This window comes from Propithecus coquereli, unplaced genomic scaffold (genome assembly GCF_000956105.1).
Source record: "Propithecus coquereli isolate 6110/MARCELLA unplaced genomic scaffold, Pcoq_1.0 Scaffold101, whole genome shotgun sequence".
Lineage (NCBI taxonomy): Eukaryota > Metazoa > Chordata > Mammalia > Primates > Indriidae > Propithecus > Propithecus coquereli.
This window is the reverse complement of record NW_012133970.1, coordinates 2086107-2112420: the sequence shown is the minus strand read 5'-3', so window position 1 is coordinate 2112420 and position 26314 is coordinate 2086107. Positions and strand designations below refer to the sequence as shown.

The window sequence follows — 26314 nt, the reverse complement described above, 5'->3', positions numbered from 1 at the left end:
TCACTTCTTACCTACAGGACACAAATAGAAAGATCTTAAACCAAGAGCCAAGGTAGAGGTTATTCATCCTGTTACAATCATATCTGGCTCTGAATTTTTACCTCCTTGAAACCATTAAAATACTGAAAGCGTGTGTTTCTTGTTCATCCAATATGCTACCTAACTGGGAGGATAGATTGTGTTGGACACAGTTTTCCCAGACTTTTGGGGGGTGACTTTAACCCAATCCCCCACTCAAAAGGCCTATGGGATATATTTTTACCCACCTTTGATATAGGTGTTATCAATCAGGTATTTTTCTAATATGTTACTTATTTTGTTTTAGTGTGGAGCCATCAGAAAATCTGCAATCCCTGATGGAGAAGAATCAGTCTCTGGTAGAGGAGAATGAAAAATTAAGTCGTGGTCTGAGCGAGGCAGCTGGTCAGACAGCCCAGATGTTGGAGAGGATCATTTTGGTGAGGCCCCAAGACTAAACTACTAGCAATCTAGACGTTTACTACCTTATGTTTCCAAAATATTTAACATGTTTCTCATTATGACAGACAAGTTATGTGGGAAGAAATGTATTTATATTACCATACCCTCTTGGGAACCCTTCTAGGGTAAATACATGGGCTTGTAATGAAACATACAGAAAAGTTAAAAGAATTGTACCATGAACATCTATGTATCCACCACAAAGATTCTACATGAATCCCATTTTAAAATAGATTTGTTCTAAAATACCAGAAAGGAAAGAACCAAGTCCCTCTGTCACCTTAAGTCCTACCTAATCTTTATCCATAATACCAAGTAACTGTTCCCTCACTAAGATTTTAGTTCTTCTCTATCTCCCTTCCCCTAATGTCACATTTCATATCCCATCCATGGGATATGACAGCTGCCATGGTGAGACACAACAGCTGGGAAATTAATCTTAATTCATTTTCCATGTGGTTAATTTCCAAATAGTGGATCACTATGTAACTGATTACACCAATTCTTACTCCTACTACCTGTCTGTTTGATAGTAACCTCCTGGATCAGTGCATGCTGGCTCTGTCATTAAGGTTTTTTACTAGTCTAAATACAACTCAATCTTTGATAGCACAACCATTGCCAGAAACGAAAATGAGTTTTTACCAAAATGTAATTGAACTTCTGTAACTTACCTTCATGCATCCATGCGCTCTCTAGTCAAGGAAAGATAAGCTGCTTAAAGATTTCTTTAAAGTGGGCTAATTCCTATGTCCATTATACTGTTCATTACTAGCAGAAGGGTGAAAATGGGATCTAGGGGATTTTTATGTACAGTTTTCTGTCTCCAGTGTTATATTTTATGCCTTTAAAGTAACTCTAGAAGCCGTGTTTTCACATGTATGTGAGTATAGCTGCCATAACAGACAGTACTTGTTATTCTAGCCACATACCCATCTGACCTTTATAAGGTTGTTACAATGGCTACCTGATAGGCTTATTGTTTGATATCCTGTCATAACTTCATAACAAGCACATTTTTGTCCTATACAAACTATTCTTCCTAAATCTGTTATAACATCCAGCATGTTACAGATACTGTGATTGAAATAAAACTGAAAATATCAGTCACTCTCCCCAAAATGTAGCTGCCTTCTGCCATTTCCTCTTTCTCTACCATCATTCTTGTGCCTTACCCTTTTTCTTGCTGTCTTTTGCTAAAACTAGCCTACCATATCAGATAGTGTAACTTTAAAAAAAAAAATCTCAGCTCAAATTTAGTGTGAGGCTCTTTTATGTTTTAAATGCCCTTATGCTGGGGCTAGGGAACAGTGTAGTGTAGGAGGCAGTTTAAAGTAAGTGATTTTTTTGCAAACAGCAGGGAGTAGCATGCCAGGAAGTACTGCTTTTTCCCCTAGTTGCAAAGTTCTCTATGGAATTAAGGCTTCACACTCTACCTCATAGTCTGAGCTTCGTGGCAAGCATAAAACCCAGCTGCTTGGATGCTATTTTTAGTAGCTCATGTTGACTGAAGGGCTAATTTCCATGACTCTGTTAAAAAACACATTTCTCACTAAATAACCAAAGCTCGCTAAATCCTCTATTACAGCAAAGGCAGCCTCTCTACCTAGGTTTTAATCCATAGGAGTAGGAGAAAGAGCATAATTAGGTGAGGCTGGGAGGCACTGCCACTGATGATCTCCCGTGTCTTTGTTGCAGACAGAGCAAGCGAATGAAAAAATGAGTGCCAAGCTAGAAGAGCTCAGACAGCATGCAGCGTAAGTTGCCTACCAGATATTTGTTAATGACCTATACCACCTTAGTATATAATCATGGATCCTCTGGCCTTTGCAGTATGATTAACCCTTGAGTTCTTTTTGCTTGAATTTTCAGCTGCAAACTGGATCTTCAAAAGCTAGTCGAGACTTTGGAAGACCAAGAATTAAAAGAAAATGTAGAGATAATTTGTAGCCTACAGCAATTGATAACCCAGTTATCGGTAAGCCAAGTAGGGGCAGTATCAATAGGCATATCACTTTCATTTGTTTCTCTTGATGCATATAAGCCTTTCTAACTCTGTGCCTTTTGCTGAAACAATGGATTATGAGCTGCTTGAGGACAGAGGTCATGGATCGTTGGATATGATCTGAATATTAAGTTTGCCAAATCAAAACACTTATAAGTTACATATGTAATGGCACATTAGTATTTCAGTATTCTAATCAAATACTAAAAGCAACAACATAGCAGCCCAAAATTGCCTAGGTAGCAAGAGCAGCAGTCATTGATTTGCTGTTCTCTCAGTGTAGGCTAACTTAATAAGAGGCCTTGTACCACACCCCAATTTTAAATAAGCTGAGTTCTGACAGATAGCTTAGAGCAACAAGGGAATACCATAGCTCACTTTTATAACCAATAATAAGTAAGTTTGAATGATCATTCTACCATAAGTTCCTATTTTTATTTATTTTTAGAACTATTAAAGTAGTTCTGGGTGTGTTTTGGGGATAGGGGTATTTATTGTTTTTCCCAGAAGAAAAATTCTCACAATCCCACTACCCCTAAAAATCCATTTTTATTTTTTGGTTTTTCTTCTCTTAGTCCTTAGGCATATATGCTTTTTTTTTTTACATTGAAATCATACTATAACATACTGTTAAGAGGTTATGGTTGGTTTTGTTCCATCTATACTCTCTTGTTTGTTATTCTGCAGCACTGATATGTATATAAATACCTGGTGCTAACTCCTAGCTCTTGGGTAGAGGTTTTAATTTTATTAGAACCATGAATCTCCCAACCCTGGACTTCCCCAATGGTTTCTGGAGTTGTCAATCGTGTGTCACAAAATCATCCACACATAGATTTATTCTTAAAGAGTAACTGAAAAAAAGTGCCTTACAATATTGTTGGTGGGGAAGGGTTATGATAGCTAGCTCTAAGAAATTAAATGAGTAAACTCCTAAAAGACTATTAGGCAGTGTTCTAGAATAAGTGATGCTGTATAAAACTGTGATGAGCAGTCCAAGATGACAGTTCATTTATCTAACTAACAGGGCACAGTAATTGAGAACCTGGGCTGTAGAGGCAGACAGACCCTGGTTTGAAGCCAATTCTGCCACTTACTAGCTGTGTGACCTTGCTAAGTGCTGTATTACTGTCAAAAGGAAATAATTTAAGTGACTCAAATGGGGGTTAAATGCGTTATTCAGCTGATGCACTCAGGGAACACCTGAACTCCAGGTAACTTCCCAAGTTGAAGCAGGATTAGAGTTTAGTAGGGTGAGGAGAAAGGAATGTGTGTCCTTGTGGTTTGGCTCAGGTAACAGTTTTTGCTGTGAAACTTTTAGTTGGAGATTGTTCCAGTTTTTATACCTCTTCCTCAGGAACATATTGGTGCAATCCTATCCTAATAACTGTCATTATTTTCTGAGAGTTGTTCTTGCAAGTCTTGTAGTTTGTCAGTTGGTCAAGGTTCATAGGTGGGAGGGGTGTCAAGAAAGAGAGGGAAAGGAAAAACGGGTAAGGGTTGAAGGCAAGGAAAACTCAGAACCCTTTCTCATGTCTGTTTTAATTCTTTTACATTAGCAATATAAGCAGAGTGCAATGGGAGCACAAAGGAAGCAGTGATTATTAGTCAAGAAAGTTCAGGAAGGCATTATAGAAGAAACTGAGTCCTAAAAATGAACAGGAGTTTGCCATGCAGACAAAACGGAATGGGTAGTCTATATATAGAGGAAAAGGTGTATGCAGAAGCAAAGAGGTGTGAAAGTTTAGCAAATGGTAAGAACTTCAATATGGCTGAAGTATAAAGTACGTGCTAGAGTATGGCTATCATGAGGTTAAATTTCACCATTTATAATTCCACTCAGATATAGCTGAAACATCTGATATGTGAAAACCTTGTGTAAGCTGTTTCAGAATTAAGATAATCTAGGCTGTAGCAGCCTACTGGAGCCAAAACAATCTCAGAAAATAGTGACCCTGGGTACCCACCATTGTTCATGGCCATCGTACCAATCTTAGAGGATTTCATACCACCTTATTTCTGGGGCTTTGAGTCATGTGGGAAAGATGAAGGAAACCATGGAACGAAATTAATAAAATAAGATAAAGCATCCTCAGTGAGGATCTGGCAATATGACTGGTGCCTGGTGTGCCTGTAGAGGAAGTTGCTAGTGGTGGCTGGCTCAGAGGAACTCTGTAGAATCGCTATGTCTGCCACTAAAATGCACTTGGCACACGCAGTAGGAGGGTGCTAAAGATTGCCACAAGCTGATAAAGTTCCTGGCTTCCATCCACTGTCATAGTTAGGCAGAGTAAACCTTTTTATCCAGGGCTCCTGGTGGACTCTTGAATCAGAGTTTTTCACATCTATTGTTTGGAGACCCTCCCAGCTACATATTTTTTTGAAATATACAACAATGTATCCTGTGGCTTTTCTTAAGACTCACTGCAGTGAAAGCAAAATGTTTCAAAAGTAAGTGCTTGTGCCCTTCATTCGGGATTAAAACTATTTTTATTTTAAGTGATGGACGAATACCCCCTTTTTCCATTATGCAGGGAACCATTGTTCCTGGATATTCCTCCTGGGGCTTTAAGTGCTAAACTGTACCATTTCTTCCTTTAAAATATAATTCAAGCTAACCTCCTTGTTGCAATTACCTGTGAGGAAATTCATTCAGTCCTTTCAGTTCCCACAAAACCAAATAATTTTTTTGTTTATATCCCCTCCTCTAAGAACAATTTCATAAAAAGCATTTTGCATGCCCAGTGATGATATTACCTACAGCCTACAAGCACAAACTTCATCCTGAAGGGTATTGCTGGTTAATGTAGTGCAATGTACCTTTTCCTTGTTCCCCTGACCATCAACTTTATCAAATCATGTCTTTTACCTATAAGAGGTTCTCAGTTGTAGCCTTAGAATCGGGGGAAAGAGGGTTGTGAGATTGAAATAAATCCCACTGTTATATATTTACATGTAGGATGATGAAGGCAGAATCCTGCCATTTTCATACAGATCATGTTACCATAGCCCTAAGCTTAAACCTTAGCATTGTGAAATTTCACTGGGCCAAAAGCCAAAAGTGAACTCACAATATCAGCATATCTTCTTCAAGGATTAACCTATCTACTTTGATCCTGACCCTCTGGAAGGTACTAGAAAAAGTCTCCAAAAGACAAGGTAATAGACCCTGATAATCTAGGATAGGCCCATAACTAGTCCTTATACTGAAAATTGAAACATGGGAGAGAGGAAAAGGTAACCATTAACCTATAATAGATTGATGTGCTGTTTTTAAAGAAGGATTTAGTTATGTCCTGCACTTGGAGAATCATCAGTACTGTAAATCACCATGGGAAAGGATGTGGGTATACTGAAACTTCCTTTGAGTTTTCTTTGAACCTCACTGATTGATTGGAAGTTTCTTGGCAGAATAAAGAAGATGCTTTACAAAGAGCACTTACTGAGGGCCTCTTCACTCCTTGCCTTAAAGGTACTAAGATTCAAGTTCCAAAAGCTATATAATGTTTCACAGGACTGGTATAGAGACTCCATGTGCCAACCCTAAATCTTTCTTTGCTATTGAGCTAATAGCTCTTTCACCTATGACCTCCTTAATCACGTGACTGCCTGGAAATAATCCTTTCTTCCCAGGGCTTTGCAGAATCACCTAAACCGAAGTGGTAATCCATATATTACAATGCCAAATAAAGCCTAAATTCCAGTGGTGAGAACAGAGCTTGCTCATATGATAGTCTGTAAACAAATTAGTCCTAATTAGTAGTTTTAGGTTTCCCTTCTAGATGGTTGTTGTTCCAATGCCCCCCAAAAAGAATTTGCTGTTCTCTGGGAGGGAATTAGTATTTACCCTTTCCCTCCTAGTAACCACTACCTGGAGTAGCTGCATATGATCAGTTCTTACCTACATGAGAGACAGAGACTACAGTACATTTTTCTGACTTCATGAGCACAATTTTTCTGGGGTATCCACCTAAGGCATTTATTTCCTTGTAGAGGAAGATCTTGCCAACTTGACTGACTTAAAAATCAAAAATAGGCCTGATTCTATTCACTTTTCTGATGCATTGTCATTATTTGATATGTTTGTTCTTAGAATGGCATGCCCATAAGAACTAGCTAGACTTGTACATTAGTAGTGGTAAACTTAGTGGTAGAAGCATAAAAAGAAAGAGTAGTGTCCGTAAAATGGGTTAAACTTTGGCCTGTTAGAATGGCCAAATGTTTCATTCTGGCCCAGTGATCTCTGGCAGAGCAGGAGGAGTGTAAGAAATATGTCAGTTGCCATAAGACCTTATTTTTACAAAAGCTACACAATTGCCCTTTATGAAAAAGAAAGACTCTTGAGGAGGTGGGAAATGGAAACATGTGGCTGTTGGGATTTCTTTGACTACAAAATGGGTCCGACACCTTAAATGATCTCTGTATACACTTGAAAAAAAAATAAATAACCAAGATAAAATCCACTAGTAAGCTTTACTTCAGAATCTTTCCCTAAACCAAAACATTTGTTACTGCAGGATGAAACTGTTGCTTGCATGGCTGCAGCCATTGATACTGCAGTGGAACCAGAAACTGTAAGTAATTGGCCCCTTTGTGTAGAACTGGGAGCTCTAACTGTGCCATTTCCTATAATTTATCGCTCAACTGAAGAAGAGAACCTGTGATTGTTACTGTCCTCCATGGAATGCCCTGGAAATCTAAAAATCTTTAGTGTAAATCTCAGCTTCATAAAACCCCTAACTTGAATAGGCTCTATGTCTAATAGTGTAACTGGTAATGGGTGGCGGGACTTCTCAGGGGTGTAATGTTCCATATTTGCAATCTAGCTTACCGATTTCTTGTTAGATGCTAGTATTCTGCATCAACTGTCCAACAAGTTAAAATGAAGAAAAGAAGTTAGGAAATTATGGCAAAGTCAAAAAAGCATTAGAGGAAAAATGGAAGAGAGTTTTTTCTCAGCATACTTTTATGTAGCTGGGATGATCGAGGGCTAAAAGAATCAAGGAAAATATTTTGAGTGTTCAGATCGCAAGGATAGATAAAACATATTATTAATAGATGTTTAGGTTATAAAGTCAAAATGATAAAGTCAAAATGAAAGGCTCCACGATGGTTTGGTTTAGACAGCGTTTCCCCCCTGAAATGAACATATGTTGGTAGTTTTCATATTCTGAAAGAAGGAAGATACTAGATGAGGCATTAGCGGTCAGCTGTGTAAGAATAAATGAAGCGTTTTCTTCATTTCCACCATTCCTAAAGTGCTGTTTCCAGGACCTTCTCTCTTCTAAGGACCCCTTGGAATGAGGTCAAAGTAAGAAATGTTGGCCAGATCAGTAAAGGAAAGAGCAAGAAACTTAGTTTGTTCTAAAATTGTCTGTTAAAGTATATAAGAAATAAGGTGCTTATGAGAGCAGGGAAATAAGCTAACTCAATTTATTTCAGATATTTAAAGCAAATGTTGTATGAGAAGCCCCAGTTGTGACTGAACAGATATTGCTAATGGAGAAGTGGCTACGAGACTTAATGAAATAGTGCCTAAGGAACTCCATTTGCTTATTTCTCTTACAAATCATTATTCTTATTTTTTCCAGCAAGTGGAAACCAGTCCAGAGACCAGGAGGTCTTCTGATGCCTTCACCACTCAGCATGCTCTCCGTCAAGCTCAAATGTCTAAGGAGCTGATTGAGTTGAATAAAGCCCTTGCATTGAAAGAGGCCCTAGCTAGGAAGATGACTCAGAATGACAGCCAACTACAGCCCATTCAGTTCCAGTACGAGGTGAACTATTTTCTAGGGCAGTATTTCTTCTTGCCTACCATCTCTCTTTAACTAGATGGGAAGAAAACAAGCACACCATTTTTGATGATGAAAAGACAACAAAATATGCATAGTACAACTGGAGTTGCATTGTTGGTTTAAAAAAGGATACATTCGGGATAGGGAACTTGTAATTTTATTGCATTTAATCTAATGCCTTACCTTATGCCACAGGTATTTATTAGTTTATTAATGTTATAATAAACTTGGTCCCCGCTTGTAGAAAAATTGTGTTCTAATAACTATGCTTGGATTCTGAAAAAGGCACATCTTTTAATAGATGGTCTGGGTAAGACTAGTGTATATCACATGACTTGCCAAATGGCTAAACTTTTTTCTAATGGTGGTTCTAAGTCGCCCTTGCTAATTAATAATCAGGTCTTTATTTAAGGCAAGTCTTTGGCTTTTAGGTTACCCACAAGAAGTGGCCCTTTCTCCAGACCTTATTTTCCCCTGTAGCCCAGTGTTTCTCAGTGTTTGTCTGTGATCATAGACATAGTGATGCTAGGAAGGATGGTAGAAGGAAGGGTGGATTGCTTTCCCGTCTAGCAATATTCTACCACCCCAAAGTACTATGTTTGTATTGAGAAATAGCTAGAGTACTCATGCTTTTTTGCCACCAGGTGCCCTACATTTTCAGAGTAAAAACTAGAAAAGTATTTCTCATATTTGATTTTCACCATGTTTTTTCCTCTAGGGTAGAAGTTGCTTCCAAAATAATAACTGAGTTGCCAATAGAAGTTTTTTCCCTTCTTGTTATCATAGTCTTGTTTAATTTTTTTAAAACTTAATTTTTATTTATATCACACAAATACATGTATATAATTTTTAAAGTCATATACTACAATACGCAGAAAAATAAAAGCAGTCCTGCCCTACCACCTTTTCACCTATTCCTTAGGCTAATATGGTACTTTAAGTTCTTTAAGCTATTTCTTCTGACATTTACCTTCATATTTCTAGATGAGAATTGGCAATATAACTATGTTAATTTAAAATTTTTAGACAGTATCTATTGACTTCCCACTGTGGAAGATGAGAATATAGCTCTCTTACCTATGCACACTGCCTTATCTCCATCTTTCAAAATGGTTATAGAACACTTTTTGATTAAATGAATATTTAGTGTTTAAATTCTTCTGATTATGTAAATATGTTTTAAAATTGAGCCACATAGTATAATATGATTACATTTCCTATCTTGTACAGCTTTTTTTATTTTTTAGAATTAATAATCTCATTTTTAAATTCATTTAGTATTCTATGTACATATCAATTTTATCACCAAACTTCTTGACAAACTATAAAAACTCCTCTTATTATGTTCAAACACACCAGATGATTTATCGATCCATTTTTTTCTTGAAAACAACCCTCCTAGAATCTTCTGTCCTAGTTTGCTTTCTCTGGGCCTCCTGCCCAGCCATCAGTCATCCTGAGAATTTGCTTCACTTCTTATCTCTGTGTTGAAACAGATTTCACGTCTTCCTCCTCTTTGGTATACCCTTTTGCATGTGTAGAGTACAACTCCAATAGCTTTCTGAGAATGCATATATGAAAGGAAAATGTTTGAAACCTTTGCGTGTCTGGAAATAGCTTTTATTTTCATCCTTACACTTGTTAGTTCGTCTGGGCTTAGAATTCTATGGAAATCGTTTTTCTTCACAATTTCGAAGGCCTTGCTCCATTGTCTTCTATTGGTTGCTGTTGAGAAGTCCATTATGATTCTTGATTCTTTGTATTTGACCTATATTTTCTTTTTCCTCTGGAAACCGTCAGGATCATTTCTTTGTCCTCAAGTGTTATTTAATTTCTCAATGATGTGCCTTGGTATGGATCTTTTCTCACTTATTGTGCTTGGTGCTTGGTAGGTCCTCCAATCTAGAAATTTATCTCTTAGATTTTCTGCTTTTCTTATCTTCTTTTTTTTTTTGAGACAGAGTCTTACTCTGTTGTCCTGGCTAGAGTGCTGTGGTGTCATCACAGCTCACTGCAACTTCCAACTCCTGGGCTCAAACAATCCTCCTGCCTCAGCCTCCCAAGTAGCTGGGACTACAGGCATGCCCCCACCATGCCCAGCTAATTTCTTCTATTTTGGTAGACATGGGGTCTCGTTCTTGCTCAGGCTGGTCTCTAACTCCTGAGCTAAAGCGATCCTCCCTTCCGCCTCGGCCTCCCAGAGTGCTAGTATTACAGGCATGAGCCACCACGCTTGGCCTTATCTTCTTTCTAATTTCTATTTCTTTATCTTTTTCTTCCATTCTGTGGGAGATTTCCTTCTATTCCTGGTGAATTATTTTATCTGCCTATTAATTTTCAAGATCTCTTTTTGATCCTGTAATTGTTCCTTTATTTTTATAGCCTTCTATTCTTTTTTTCTGTGAATGCACTGCCCCCATCTCTAAGGATAAGAATTAAATTTTGTCAAGGTTTTTTTCTTCTCCCTTCCTTGCCTCTGTATCCTCCAAATTTCCTTTGTCTAATACGTTTGTTTTGGTCTCTCTTTCATGTAAGATGCTTTCCTCAAATTTCTAGTAATCCTTGGCTGTCTATTCATGTTTAAGAGTGAGGCACTAAAAGCCCAAGAAGTTCTGTATGCATGGGTTTCTCTTGGACTAGTCAGTTTCCAATAAAGAAATCTTTTATTCTACTGCCTGGAGTTATGTGGGCAGAGTGATGGTGTGCCATCATTCAGGTAACCCAGAGAAAATAAGGGAGTTGGAGTCTCTCTAGTCATATGCAGACTTTTATTCAGTCCCTGTCATCCTTGCCTTTAGCTGTGTCTGATGTCTGTAAGTCCAATCTGTCAGGTTCAGCCTCTCCAGAAAGGAAGCTGCTTCTCCCCTCAGTGGTTCTGTGGTACAAATGGGCTTGCTTCTTCTTGGCATTCATCCTGTAGGAGTTCTATTTTAGCTTTTTCCACTTTGGAAGTCAGTTACCACTTATCCAGCTGTTTTCCTCTTGAAAAAGTCTGTCGGTATCTCTCAACTGCTCTCCTGTCTTCATTCTTACTGATTTATACATCCATTTTAATGGGATTTCAGGAGGCAGCAAGTTAAATATGTAGCTCTGCTGTCCACATTAACAGGACATACAGTGCAGCCTTTTTCAGGTCAAATGTATTTTGGCTTTTCCAGGATAAACAAAGGATTAGTGGTAAGGCTGAGAAATTATTCCTCTTTTGTACTCTTGCCTAGAAACATGGGGATACTCTTGCCATTGTATTTCTTACCCCATAAGAAGGTGCTAGTAATGAGCTAGAGCTAGAGCTATAGTAAGGTAACTAGTCCTTTTTCTCTTGGAATCAAATATGCTTGAGTTCCTAAACCTAAAATTTGAGAAGAAATAAATTTTTAATGTAAACATTACCTTTAATCACATGTAAATCTCTACCTCTCCCTTTTAAGAAATAAAGGCAGTTTTTAATTCTAAATAGTATTTTTCCTATCACTGTGAAGAATTGCCACAGAAAAATTGCATAGGTTATAATTAATGAAGATTACCATGAGTTGTAGTAAACCAGGACTCAAATTTGATTAATTCCCTCTGTGGAGTTGGTGAGACAATTACAGATATAATGAAAAGATACAATTTTTAACCCATCAGATTGGTGACAATTTTGAAGTGTAGTAAGATCAAATGTTGACAAGAGTGCAGGAAAACAAGTACTCTCATACATAGTTGACAAGAGTGGAAATTGGAATAGCCACTTTGGATGACAATTTGGCAGTATCTGTTAAGATTGAAAATGTGTACCCTCATGACCCTGTAATTCCACTTCTCTCTGCCCTTGTAAAACCTTGCACATGTGCATAGAAGGCATGTACGAGAATATTTCATTATGGCAAAAAAAAAAAAGAATGAGGCAGATTTATAGGCACTGATATAAAGAAATCTCCAAGGCCAGTTAAGTAAAAAAAAAAAAAGGCAAGTTACAGAATAATATATACATAGAGTATAATTCTATTTCTGTTTAATACACATTTAAATTGGTATACACATATATATACTATATATCATTTATTATGTATTCTAGACATTTATATATAATGTACATTATATATATAATACATATATTTAATATACAATCATGCACCAAATGACAAGATTTCAGTCAATGATGGACTGCATATACAATGGTGGTCCCATAAGATTATTTTTATTGTACCTTTTATTGTATTTTTATTGTACCTTTTCTATGTTTAGATATGTCTAGATACACAAATACCATTGTGTTACAATTGCCTACAGTATTCAATACAGTTCCATGCTGTATAGGTTTATAGCCTAGGGTAACAGGCTATACCATATAGCCTAGGTGTGTAGTAGGCTGTACCATCTAGGTTTGTGTAAGTATGTCTATGATGTTCGCACAATGATGGAATTACCTAACAATGCATTTCACAGAACCCATCATTAAATGATGTATGACTATATATATAAATGTCTAGATATGTGATGCATAAAATATGTATATGTCTAGAAAAATGTCTGGACAATCTGCACCAAGCTGATAACAGTGGCTACTTCTGGAGAGGGGAATGGAATTTTGACAGAGGTGAGGCAGTCAAGGGGACCTGACCTTTATATGTATTATCTAGATTATTTTTTACAAGAATATATTCATGTTACCTCTATAAGTAAAAATAGATATAAAGAATATGTAAGGCCAAGTGCAGTGGCTCACGCCTGTATTCCTAGTACTTTGGGAGGTCGAGACAAGAGGATCACTTGAGGCCAGGAGTTCACAACCAGCCTGGGCAATATCACAAAACCCCTGTTTATACAAAAAAAATTTTTAAAGTTAGCTGGGTGTGGTGACATGCACCTGTAGTCCTAGCTACTCACAAGGCTGAGGCAAGAGGATTCCTTGAGCCTAGGAGTTCAAGGTTACAGTGAGCTATGATCGTGCCATTGCACTGCAGCCTGGGCAACAGTGCAAGACCCTGTCTCTTAAAAGAAAGAAAAAGAATACACACACACACACACACACACACACACACACACACACACACTCACATGTTATTGACCATTTTAAATATGCAGGATAACTATAAAGCAATGAGATTGATTTTCGTTGGTTATACTGAAGTAGCTCAGTTCATTGCTTAGAAAACAGCTCTAGCCTATTTAGAAAGCTTCTCTGATATAGCCCACCTAACCTGCCTCTGCTTCTCTGTGTCAGTCCATTACTGGTCTAGGACCTCCATATAATCTTCTTGGATGCCAACCACTCATTCAGTTTCCTAAATGTATGCAGAGTTGCAGTTGCTTGAGTAGATAAGTTTGAAAGTTCTGAATATGAGAATATTTGTGTAACTTTTTATAGTTTACAAAATATCTTTGCCTTTTTATCTTATTTGATCTTCCCAGTGACCCTGTAAAGTTGGGGTTATTGTTAATTATTTACATAGATGGGGAAACTTTTAGGAGTCCCTAAAACTACCCCTAGGTCCGATGATTCACTAGGAAGACTCACAGGACTCAGCATATAGTTGTACTTGCAGTTGTTTTATTATGGCGAAAGGATACAAGGAAAAATCAGCAAAGAGAAAAGCACTTGAGCAAAGTCTGGAGGAAACCAGGTACAAGCTTCCAAGAATTTTCTCCCAGTAGAGTCACAGGAAGCACTTCATTCCTCCAGTAATGGATTGTTACAGCCTGCGTGAAATATTGTCCACGAGAGAAGCTCCCCTGAGCCTAGGAGTCTAGGGCTGTCACAGGGGTCAGTCCTGTAGTTATTTTTTTTTTTTTTGAGACAGAGTCTCACTCTTTTGCCCAGACTAGAGTGAGTGCCATGGCATCAGCCTAGCTCACAGCAACCTCAAACTCCTGGGCTCAAGTGATCCTTCTGCCTCAGCCTCCCGAGGAGCTGGGACTACAGGCATGCACCACCATGCCCGGCTAATTTTTTTCTATATATTTTTAGTTGTCCAATTAATTTCTTTCTATTTTTAGTAGAGACGGGGTCTCACTCTTGCTCAGGCTAGTTTCGAACTACTGAGCTCAAACAATCCGCCCGCCTCGGCCTCCCAGAGTGCTAGGATTACAGGCGTGAGCTGCCACGCCTGGCCAGTCCTGTAGTTATTCTCTGCCTTCTACATACCAAAATTCTAGACTCCAGAAAGAAGATAGGAATTCAGGATAAATCATATTGTTTATACAGTTTAGGCATTGTAAGCCACTCATCAGTTAGGGAATGGTGCGAACCCTTCCAAAATCTGAGTTGCCAGACATGAGCCAAGGGCCATCCTTACAAGTTAACCTTTTAAAGGACAGCTTTCTCAAGCCTGCTGTATTAACTCTTTTCTGCATAGAAACTAAGACCAAAAGAGATGAAGTGTCTTTCCTTAAGACAAGTAGATAGTAAGTGTTGCAGTCAAGATTCAAATGCAGGCTTTTGGATTCCAAACTTTTTCTACTATGTAACTTCAATCTCCATCAAATTAAGAACAAATGATTTTAGTGTGCAACTGAAGTAATAAAATGTAATGCATAGTTCTTTGAGATATGGAATGCTGAAATGATTTTCTTCCTGTGCCAAGTAATGCCTTCTTTCTCTCTGACCTATAACCTTTCTAGGATAACATTAAAAATCTAGAACTAGACGTCATCAATCTGCAAAAGGAAAAGGAAGAATTGGTTCTTGAACTTCAGACAGCAAAGAAGGATGCCAACCAAGCTAAGTAAGAATAAAGTCAATAAATGTTATTTCAAGTCCCTACTATGTGTGAGGAGCTTTGGAGGGAATAGAGGAGGAGTAGAAGACTCATTTACTGCCCCAAAAGGGTTTAAACCTAGTTGTGGAAAGGAGACCTAAACACAAGGAAAGTTAAGTAATTGAGATTTTAAATAACATCTCATTTAGCCAGGTGTGGTGGTGCACACCTATAGTCCTAGCTACTCTACAGGCTGAGACAGAAGGATCACTTGAGCCCAAGGGTTGGAGGTTGCAGTGATTGCACCACTGCACTCCAGTCGGAGTGACAGAGTGAGACTCTATTTCAGAAAAAAAAATCTCAGGATGATAGTAAAAGAATGCTACAATACAGCAAATGATTAGTAGCCAAATAAATTTCTTAGACAATAATTATGTTAAGAGTTCAGAGGCAAGAAATATCAATTCAGGCTGGTATGATGAAAGAAAGCTTTGTAAAAAGTTAGCATTTGAGCTGGCTTTTGAAAGATTATCATATCTACTAGATAGCAGCTGTTTCCTTGTCCCTGCACTGATGGTAAATTAGCTTGTGGATAGAATTAGTGTCCAGGCTAGTGATTTCAGAATCAATCTAGCCATCCCTTATCAGTTAAGAATAATACCAGGCAAGACAGATAACCAGAACATCCTACTCTCCCTCAGACCTCTCCCTTATTGGCTATTCTACCTTCTTTTTACTCAGTGACTCTGTTTTATCTCTCTGTTGAGTCTAAAGCTCATGTTCCTAAAAGTTATTCTGGATGTCTACTTTATATCTCAAAATTGTGTTATGATCATCAGAATTATTCCTTACAGCTAAAGCGAAGTGAAATGTCTTCAAAGAACCATCCTTTGGACACATTAAGGGGTGTATATTGAGGCAATTCCATTGTTGCATACTTAAAAAAATTTGTTTTACTCTTTTTATGAAGCTCCCATTATTGAGGCAGTTTGGGTTGTTTGGATGGTATTCCTTTTTTAAGATGGCTACGTGACTAGTCACCTATTTTATGTATATCAGGGTTGTGAATCTGGGAGTCTAGTATTACGTCTTTTGAAGTCAGGCTTTGCCGCTGGTAGTCTTCACTCCTACAGCATCTGTGTTTAGGTTGAGTGAGCGCCGCCGCAAACGTCTCCAGGAGCTGGAGGGCCAAATAGCTGATCTGAAGAAGAAACTGAATGAACAGTCCAAACTTCTGAAACTGAAGGAATCCACGGAGTATACAGTCTCCAAACTGAACCAGGAGATACGGGTAATAAACTCTCATCCTTGCATTTACCCCATTGGAATTTACAAACATAGGTGTTCCATTTAGAATTATACTACAGAGGTGTTTTCAGATGAGAAAGTAGCAGGCAGGGCAATTATTTCAAGTGTGTGAGTCTCCACATATGTCTGTTTTGCAGAACATTGTGCTGTTAGTTACCTAGAATCTGAATAATGAAACCTTGCTTTGACATTCAGAGTTTAATGTTAGATTCTCTGAAACCAAAAGACAAAGGCATCTCCATATTTAGTGGTGATATTAATATCCTGATCACGATTATGATCATGTGGCATAATTTCATAAAGTAGTAGCAAGATGACAGACACTTAGAGAAAATGCTCAGTTATTGAATGTACAATTTATAAAATCTACAAAGTGGTGGTTACAGGTTACAGGTTTGTACTGAAACCTTTAGAATACAATAGTCGCTAGGTGGATTAGTCCTTGAGGCTTAGTAGATAGTTCCTTGAAATTCCACATATATACAGTGAATTTAGGGCTGGATTTAGCTTATAGGTACTTCTTTTATTTCTTCAGAGTGTTCGTTTGTGTAGTTTATACTTAGAAACCCTGTATAAACATAGCAAGAGGTATTACAAGCCTAATCAGAAAATCCGTTGGTGGCCTTCTCAGCCTAACTCTGGTTTTTCTCTCTTCTTAATGGTAAGTTTATGCATCTGCACATCAGCCTAGAATAAAGTGCAGGTGACTAATACTTATACTGGTTTTTGTTTTTACAGATGATGAAAAACCAGCGGGTACAGTTAATGCGTCAGATGAAAGAGGATGCTGAGAAGTTTAGACAGTGGAAGCATCAAAAAGACAAAGAATTAATGCAGTTAAAAGAAAGAGTAAGTAACTAAAACTTCTCAAAAGTCTAGCTAATAAATCCTTCTCTGAGCTGACTAACGATGTTAATGCTTCTCTTCAAACACCTGGTGTCTCCAAAAATGTGACATATTCATGAATTTAACGGCTTTGTATTAAATGTCTACTATGTGCAAGGTACTATCCATTAGGTACCTTGAGAAATAGAAAGATGAGTAGTATATGGGCTCTGTCCTTGAAGAATGCCTTGTCTAAAGGGGAAGATAAGACATAAGCATGGATTTCTCAAATGCAAAGAATGAAAAGATCTGGACTTTGAATAGTATGAAATACAAAAGTAAGAGAAAGGAAAGCACACTTCCAGTTGGAGTGAAAAGATGATAGCTGAATAGGTCCTGAATAATAAATAGGGAGGATTTTGATAGAGATAAGTATGGACATTCCAGATAGATGGAACAGTGGGAGCAAAGACAGAGATGACAACTTTGTAGACATATTCAAGGAATGGCAAATGGTCCAGTTGGAATGGAGTATAGTAAAAGATTCACTAAGAAAGACAAGTTAAACTGTAATATTAAAGATCCAAGAAGTTTGAACTTCATTTTGTTAATAGTATAAAGACTTTTAAGGTTTTTGAGAAACAAAGTGATATCAACAAAATAATGCTTTAGAAAGATATATCTGGGAGTAATATGTAGAACAAACTTTAGTATTGATAAACTAGAGGCCAGAACACAAGAAGATATTGTATTATCCACAAAGATCATAAGGGCCTGAAAATACACCTAACAACAGAGCACTAAAATATATGAAGCAAACACTGAGAGAAATGAAAAAGTAGACAAATCAACAGTAATATTTGGAGACTTTAATACCCCACTTTCAATAATGACAAGAACAACTAGGCACAAGATCAGCAAGGATGTTGCAAACTTCAGGAATACAATTCCTAGGATTTTCACATCTACATTCATAAGAAGTATTGGTCTATACTTTATATACTATGCTAGATTATAAACTAGACCTAACAGATATCTATAGAATACTCCAACCAACAACAGCAGAATATACATTCTTCCCAAGTGCACATGGAACATTCTTTAGGCTAAGCCATAAAACGTGCCTTATTAAATTTAAAAGGATTGAAACAATACAAAATCTACTCTCCAACCACAATAAAATGAAATTAGAGATCAATAACAGAAAGAAATTTGGAAAATTCACAAATATGAGGAGTTAATCAACACAGTCCTAAATAAATAATGAGTCAAAAGGAAGTCATGGGGAAATTAGAAAATATAATACTTTGGGATGAATAAAAACAAAGACACAACATACCAAAACTTACAGAATGCAGCTACAGCAGTGTTTAGAGGAAATTTTATAGTTGTAAATGCCTATATTAAAAATGAAGAAAGGCACCTATAGTCCCTGCTACTCAAGAGGCTGACGTAGGAGGATCACTTGAGCCTAGGAGTTCAAGACGAGTGTAGGCAACATAGTGAGACTACATCTCAATTAATAAAAAAGAAGAGGAAAGATCTCAAATCAATAACCTAGCCTTCTGCTTTAAAACACTGAAAAAAAGAAGAGCAAATTAAACCCAAAGCTAGTAGGTGGAAGAAAATAGTAAAAACATTGGGGTGGAAATTAATGAATTAGAGAAGAGGTAAAAAGAGGTCCTTTGAAACAATCAACAAATACTGACAAACTTTTAGGTAACCTTAACAAGAAAAAAGAGAGAAAATCCAAATTACTAAAGTTAGGAATAAAAGAAGGGACTATCACTACCAGTCTTGCAGAAGAATAGGATTATAAGGGACTATGAACAACTTTATGCCAACAAATTAGATCGCCTAGATGAAATAGACAAATACCTGGAAAGACAAAAATTACCAAAACTGACTCAAGAAGAAAGAGAAAATCTTTGTAGACTGGTAATAAGAGGTTAAATTAGTACATTTAGAAACTTCCCACAAAGAAAAGCCCAGGTACAGATGACTTCACTGGTGAGTTCTATCAAACATTTAAATAAGAAAGAATACCTATTTATCAGAAACAATACTATCAAGAAAGTGAATAGCCAATGCATAGATTCAGAGAAAATATTTACAAATCACAACTGATAAGAGGCTTATATCCAGAATATATAAAGAACTTTTACAAATTAAAAATAAAAAGATAACCCAGTTTTCAAATGGGCAAAGCAATAAGCACATGAAAAGGTGCTCAGTGTCATTTGCCATCAGGGAAATGTAAATCAAAACCACAATGAGATATTTCATACCCACTGGATGGCTATAATCAAAAAGACAGATAATAATAAGTGTTGACAAGAATGTGGAGAAATTGCAACCTCATATGTTGCTGGTGGGATGTGTAAATGGTACAGCTGCTTTAGCAGTTGGGCAGTTCTTCAAGGGGATAAATCCAGCAATCCCACTCTTAGTTCTATCTACTCAGGAAGATAAGAAAACATGTCATGCAAAAACTTATACTCAGATGTTTATAGAACAGTATTCATAATAGCCAAAAAGTGGAAAAACCCAAACATCCATCAACTGATCATTCATCAATAGATAAATAAAATGTAGTGTATTCATGCAATGGAATTTTATTCAGCCATAGAAAGGAATGAAGCACTGATACATGCTACATACAACATTGATGAACCTTGAAAAGATTATGCTAAGTGAAAAAGCCAGTCACAAAATACCACATATTATAGGATTACATTTATATGAAATGTCCGGAGTAGACAAATCTATGGAGACAAAAAATAGATTAGTGGTTGCCTAGGGCTTTGGGGGTCGGGTGATAGCTAAAGGGTGTGAGATTTCTTTTTGTAATAATAAAAATGTTTTAAATTGAATGCGATAATGGTCATATCAACTCTGTGAATATACCAAAAACCACTGAATCATGTACTTTAAATGGGTAAATTGTATGGTGTGTGAATTATATTTCAATAAAACTGTTAAAAACAAAAGAAGAAAGATGACACATCTATGAAGTGATGATAACTTTACATTGTACAGGAATATATATTCCACATTGACAAGGATCTTTGTTCACTTATGTATTCCCAATGGCTAGAACAGTGACTGGCATATAGTGGCACTCAATTAATGTTTATTGAATGATTTTAATGATATTTAATGCAAAACCTGCCTTTCAAAAAAATGTAAAGGAATGTAGAGCATCAAAAAGTACTTCAGGGTTTGAGAGACTGGAAAGTCAAAGGAAACAGCCAGTTTGAAGAGATAGAGTTGCTTTTAGGAGGATAACCTTTGGGATGGAGAGACCTACAAATATTGGATGATGTTGGTTTAGATTTCAAGGGAGGGAATGGGCTGGACTTAACAATTACAGAGTTGTCTGCCTAGAAGTGAAAATTGAAACGTTGGGAAAATATATAGAAAAAGAAGGCTAAGAAGAGAATCTCTTTATTTCATGTATAAGAAAATGAAAAGATGACAATGAAGTTTATATGGTAGAAAAGAATTAGGATGGTGTGGGAAGGTTATCAGTAGTGCTAATGATGCTGAGAGAGAAGGCAAAGAAGATAGAGACTATAAAAAGACCACTGAATTTAATAAATAGGAGATTCCAGGACAATAGCAGGAATTATTTAAAGGGGATTATAGAGTAAACAACAATGACCAGTGGAAGCACTAAACATAAACCTTTCTTTCAAGAAGTTTGGTGGTGAGGAGAGTGTTGGGTTTTCTCTTTTCACTGGAGTAGCTCAGTCTCTTAGCTGTGTTTCTTTAATTCCCTTGATGTCTCATATCAAGGCACATCATATTTTATTATAATTGTACTGCATGTTGTTTATATTCTCTAGTAGTCTCTGTAAGAGTATTAACCATGTCATGTTCATCCTTGTCTCCCAGACACCTAGCATAGTGCCTATCGTGTGCTAGATGGCCCACTAATATTATACTGGTTGAGTGAAATTAATTGTCCTACTATGCTGGCAAAGACATGATGAAAATGGGTAACCATGCCTTCCAGATTGGATAAGGAACAAGTGAAGCTAGAAGGAGCCTAATGGATTAATAGACTAGGGAAGGGACCAAGAAATCAAAGCAGTTAAATATTGTGTGCTCAGTTGAAACAAATGATATCCCATAGTATTTCTTGTTCTTTATCTTTTATCTCTGGACAGAGAGAACATATTCAGTAATGACTTGGTTTTGTTTAGGAATGAAAAACCTCTTCTTGGCTGGGCGTGGTGGCTCACGCCTATAATTCTAGCACTCTGGGAGGCCGAGGCAGGAGGATCGCTTGAGGTCAGGAGTTTGAGACTAGCCTCAGCAAGAATGAGACCCCATCTCTACCAAAAATAGAAAGAAATTAGCCGGACAACTAAAAATAGAAAAAGTTAGCCAGGCATGGTGGCGCACGCCTGTAGTCCCTGCTACTCAGGAGGCTGAGGCAGGAGAATCGCATGAGCCCAGGAGTTTGAGGTTGCTGTGAGCTAGGCTGATGCCACGGCACTCACTCTAGCCCGGGTGACAGAGCAAGACTCTGTCTCAGAAAAAAGAAAAACCTCTTCTTTAGCTGCAGGCTACCTTAATTTTGTAAGTGGTTGACTATATGATAGGCTTTCTCCTTTTTGCCAGCTAATTTTAAGGGACGAAGTTGCTTTTAGGAGAATAACCTTTGGGATGGAAAGACCCTGGCTTTATGACGGGATGCACTGGTAGGGTTGTGGAGGGAAAATACTGGTCTATTTCTCAGGCAACCTGAGTCTCAGCTCTATCAATAACTATGTGGAAGGGACTGTTCATTAGATGATCTTTAAGGTTCCACCCAGGTCTCACATTCTATGACATTATTTCTAGTAATTGACTTGTGACTGAAACTTCAAGAATTTGACCACAGAAATAATCCAAAGGGGAAAACCACCACCCCTCTACATACAAACGTGGTTTCTAGAGCTACCAGTTCTTGACTGTGATAGGAGAAGATGAAGGCAGCTCACTGTATTGTATTTAGCCTTACATATCAAAGATGTTTTGAAAGACTCCTTCATTGCAGTATACGGTTTTATTTTAGCTAGCTGAGCAGCAATTAAGATCTGACTTTTTTCTTGTCAGGACCGTAAGAGACAATATGAGCTGCTCAAACTTGAAAGAAACTTCCAGAAACAATCCAATGTGCTCAGACGTAAAACTGAGGAGGTAAGAAAATTCAATCTGCTGGGTCAAATGTATCCTCATCTTCAGGCTCAGATGCTGGCAAAGTAATATCCCTTAACTGAGCAAGTGTCCTAAGAAACCAGGGATGCTAATCTTGACCGGCAGGCTGGGTGCAATAGCTCATGCCTGTAATTGAAGAAGTTTGGGAGGCCAAGGCAGGAGGATCACTTGAGTCCAGGATTTCAAGACCAGCCTGGGCAGCATAGTGAAACCCCATCTCTACAAAAAATTTTTAAAAAATTAGTTGGATATGGTAGCATGTACCTGTAATCTTAACCTAACTAACTACTTGGGAGGCCAAGGCGAGAGGATCACTTGAACCCAGGAGTTCGAGGTTACAGTGAGCTATGATTATGCCACTGCACTCCAGCTATGTGACATAGTGAGACCCTGTCTCTAAAAAAAAGAATTTACTATGTGCCACTTTTATTTAGGCAGCAGCTGCCAACAAGCGTCTCAAGGATGCTCTTCAGAAACAACGGGAGGTGGCAGATAAGCGGAAAGAGACTCAGAGCCGTGGAATGGAAGGCACTGCAGCTCGAGTGAGGGTATGGACAGCTTGAACTGCCATGTCTCTTGTTTACACTGGGAATAGGAAAAAGTGGGAAATGGCTTTTTTTGGTTTAGAAGTAAACACTACAAAATCTAAAGTTCTACCTGAAAGCCTTATTTCCTAAAGATATGAATGTCTGTGAACTGTTGTTGATCAAGAGTATAGAATCCTTTCTAGCTTTGCCCCTGTTGAGGTTCAGTTACTTTTTTTTAACAGCTTTATTGAGTTATAATTGACATATAATAAATTATACATATTTAAAGTATACAGGCTAATGAATTTAGACACATGTATGGGCCCATGAAATCATCACCACAACCAAGATACTGACAATATCTATCATCGCCAAAACTTTCTTTGTATCCCTTTGTAATCCCTCCCTCCCCTCATTGGCCTACCCCTCTACTCCCCATTCTTGGCAATGGTTGAACCATTGAGAGGTTCCAGGCAACCATTAATCTTCTTTCTGTCACTATATATATCTGTTTTCATTTTCTAGAATTTTATAAAAATGGAATCATACAGTGTAATTTTTCTGGCTTTTATTCACAATTATTGTGAGATTCATCCATATGGTTGCATATATCATAATTTCTTTTTATTGCTGAATGGCATCGCATTCATTGCGTGGCTATACCATAATTTGTTTATACACTCACCTATTGATGGGCATTTGGGTTGTTTGTAGTTTGGGGCTACTACAAATATGATACTGAACATTTATATACAAATCTTTTTGTGGATATATGCTTTTTATTTCTTTTGGGTAGATAGCAAGGAATAGACGGTTTTCTCGTATGGTAGGTATGCGTTTTAACTTTCAAGCAACTGCCAAACTATTTTCCAAAGTGGTTGTACTATTTTACATTCCTGCTAACGATGTATGAGGGTTCTAGTTGCTGTATATTCTTGCCAGTACTTAATATAATCAATCTTTTAAATTTTAGCTACTCTGTGTGGATGGTTAGTGATACATCATTGTGGTTTTAATTCCATTTCCCTAATGACTAGTGATGTTGAGCATCTTTTCATGTGCTCATTTGCCGTATGTATGTTCTCTTTTGTGAAGTATCTGTTGAAATGTTTTCTGCATCTTTTTTGTGTATTTTTTTTCTTGTTAATACTTTCTCTTTTTTTCAAAATATTAAGGGCTGGGCACAGTGGCTTATGCCTGTAATCCTAGCACTCTGGTAATCCAAGGCAGGAGGATTGCTTGAGGCCAGGAGTTCTAGACCAGCCTGAGCAAGAGCAAGACCCCATCTCTACTAAAAACAGAAAAATTAGCTGCGCGTGGTGATGCAGGCCTGTAGTCCCAGCTACTTGGGAGGCTGAGGCAGGAGGATCCCTTGAGCCCAGGAGTTGGAGGTTGCAGTGAGCTATGAGGACACCACTGCAGTCTAGTCAGGGTGACAGAGCAAAACTCTGTCTCAAAAAAATATGTATTATGGGGGTACAAATGTTTTTGTTACATGGATACCTTGTATAATGCTTAAGTCAGGACTTTTAGGGTATCCATCACTAGAATAGTGTTCATTCTACCTATCTTTTAATTGGGTTGTTTGGATTTTTTCTTATTAGAATTCTTTATATATTTTAGATATATCCAACAGAAGAGTTCTGTTTTACAAATATTTTCTCCTGGGCTGTGGCTTGCTTTTTCATTTTATAATGATGTCTTTTGAAGAACAAAGCTTTATTATTTTGATGCCATCCAATTTATTAAAATTTTTTCTTTTATAGCTCATGGTTTTTGTGTCCTGTTTAAGAAATTTTTGCCAAACCCATGGTCACTAAGATTTCCTCCTAAGTTTTCTTCTAAAAGTTGTATATTTTCAAGCTTTACATTTAGGTCTATGATTCATTTTGACTTGACACCTTTATCAAAATCAAATGACCGTAGATCTATTTCTAGATTCTAGTTCATTGATCTACATGTCTATTTTTATGCCAATGCCAATGCCAAAATGTCTTTAATATAGTTGCTTTATAAGAAGTCCTGAAATCAGGCAATATAAGTCCTCCAAAGTTGTTCTTTTTCAAAATTGTTTTGGGAAAACTAGGTCTTTTTATATTTCCATATAAATTTTAGAATCAGCTCGTCAATATCTACAAAAAACTTTGCTGGGAGTTTAATTAGGATTGCATAGAATTTATAGATCAATTTGAGGAGTATTAACATCTTAAGAATATTGAGTCTTTAGATCTATGAATGCAGTACATCTCTCCATTTATTTAGGTTTTTAATTTCTCTCAGTAGTGTTTTAGTTTTTAGTGTATAAGTGTTGCACATCTTTTGTCAAACATATCCCTAAGTATTTTATATTTTTGTGATATTGGAAATGGTATTTTTTATTTCCATTTCCAATTGTTTGTACACACTTGTTGGTTCTCATAGCTTTTTTGTAGAGTCCTTAGTATTTTCTATATAGATGATCATGCCATCTGCAAATAGGGACAATTTTATGTCTTCTTTTCCACTCTGTGCTTTTTTTTTTTTTAAACTTCTGTCTTGCCTTATGGCACTTGCTAGAATCTCCAGTACAATACTGAATAGAATAGGTGAGAAACTACATCCTTGCTTTGTTCTCAGTCCTGGAGAGAAAGCATTCAGTTTTTCCCTGTAAAGTATGATATTTGCTATGGATTTTTTGTATATGTCCTTTATCAGGTTGAAGAAGTTCCTATTTATTCCTAGTTTGGTGAAGTTTTTATTATGACTCGAGGTTGGGTGTTTTCAGAAACTTTTTTTTTCTATTTAGATGATCTTATGGTTAGTTGGTTTATTTGTTTTTAGTCTGTTGGTGTGGCAAATGAAATTGATTTTCTCCCCAATTTATTTTATTAAGACGTAACTGACAGATAGTAAAATTTACCCTTTTATTGTACAGTTCTGTGAGTTTTGACAACATGTACAGTTGTGTAACCACCACAACAATCAAGATACAGAATAGTTCATTTATCCCAAAAAAATTCCCCTATACCCCTTTGTAATCAAACTCCTCCCATATCACTGGTCCTTGGCAAACACTGAGCTATATTCTATCATTATTGTTTTCCCTTTCCATAAGTGTCATATAAATAGAAACCGACAGCATGACTTCTTTCACTTGTCATATGCATTTGAGATTCATTCATGTTGTGCATGTCAGTAATTTGTGCCATCTTTTTTTCTGTTGAGTAGTATTCCATTGTATGGATGTATCATAGTTTGTTTATTCATTCACCTGTGGAAGGATATATTGGATTTTTTGTTCCAGTTTTTGGCAGTTATGAATAAAGCTGCTATTGAAAACTTCACATACAGGTTTCTGTGTAAACAGTAATTATTTCACCTGGGTAAATATCTAGGAGTAGGATTGCTGGGTCATATGGTAAGTATATGCTTAACTTTATAAGAAACTATAAAGTCGTTTATCCAGTTGTTCATCGCTGATATATAGAAATACAATTTATTTTTATA

General features: G+C 37.1%; 1 protein-coding gene across 1 annotated transcript in view; it reads left to right on the top strand.

The window, feature by feature from the left end:
• Positions 1–26314, top strand: part of KIF4A (kinesin family member 4A) — a 132238-nt gene that overhangs the window by 75667 nt on the left and 30257 nt on the right. The window contains exons 9-18 of the mRNA XM_012642941.1: positions 326–458; positions 2179–2237; positions 2353–2458; positions 7003–7059; positions 8077–8262; positions 14884–14987; positions 16107–16251; positions 17007–17117; positions 22200–22283; positions 22736–22849. Coding sequence (XP_012498395.1) covers positions 326–458; positions 2179–2237; positions 2353–2458; positions 7003–7059; positions 8077–8262; positions 14884–14987; positions 16107–16251; positions 17007–17117; positions 22200–22283; positions 22736–22849 — 1099 coding nt within the window. The remainder of the gene's footprint in view (positions 1–325; positions 459–2178; positions 2238–2352; positions 2459–7002; positions 7060–8076; positions 8263–14883; positions 14988–16106; positions 16252–17006; positions 17118–22199; positions 22284–22735; positions 22850–26314) is intronic.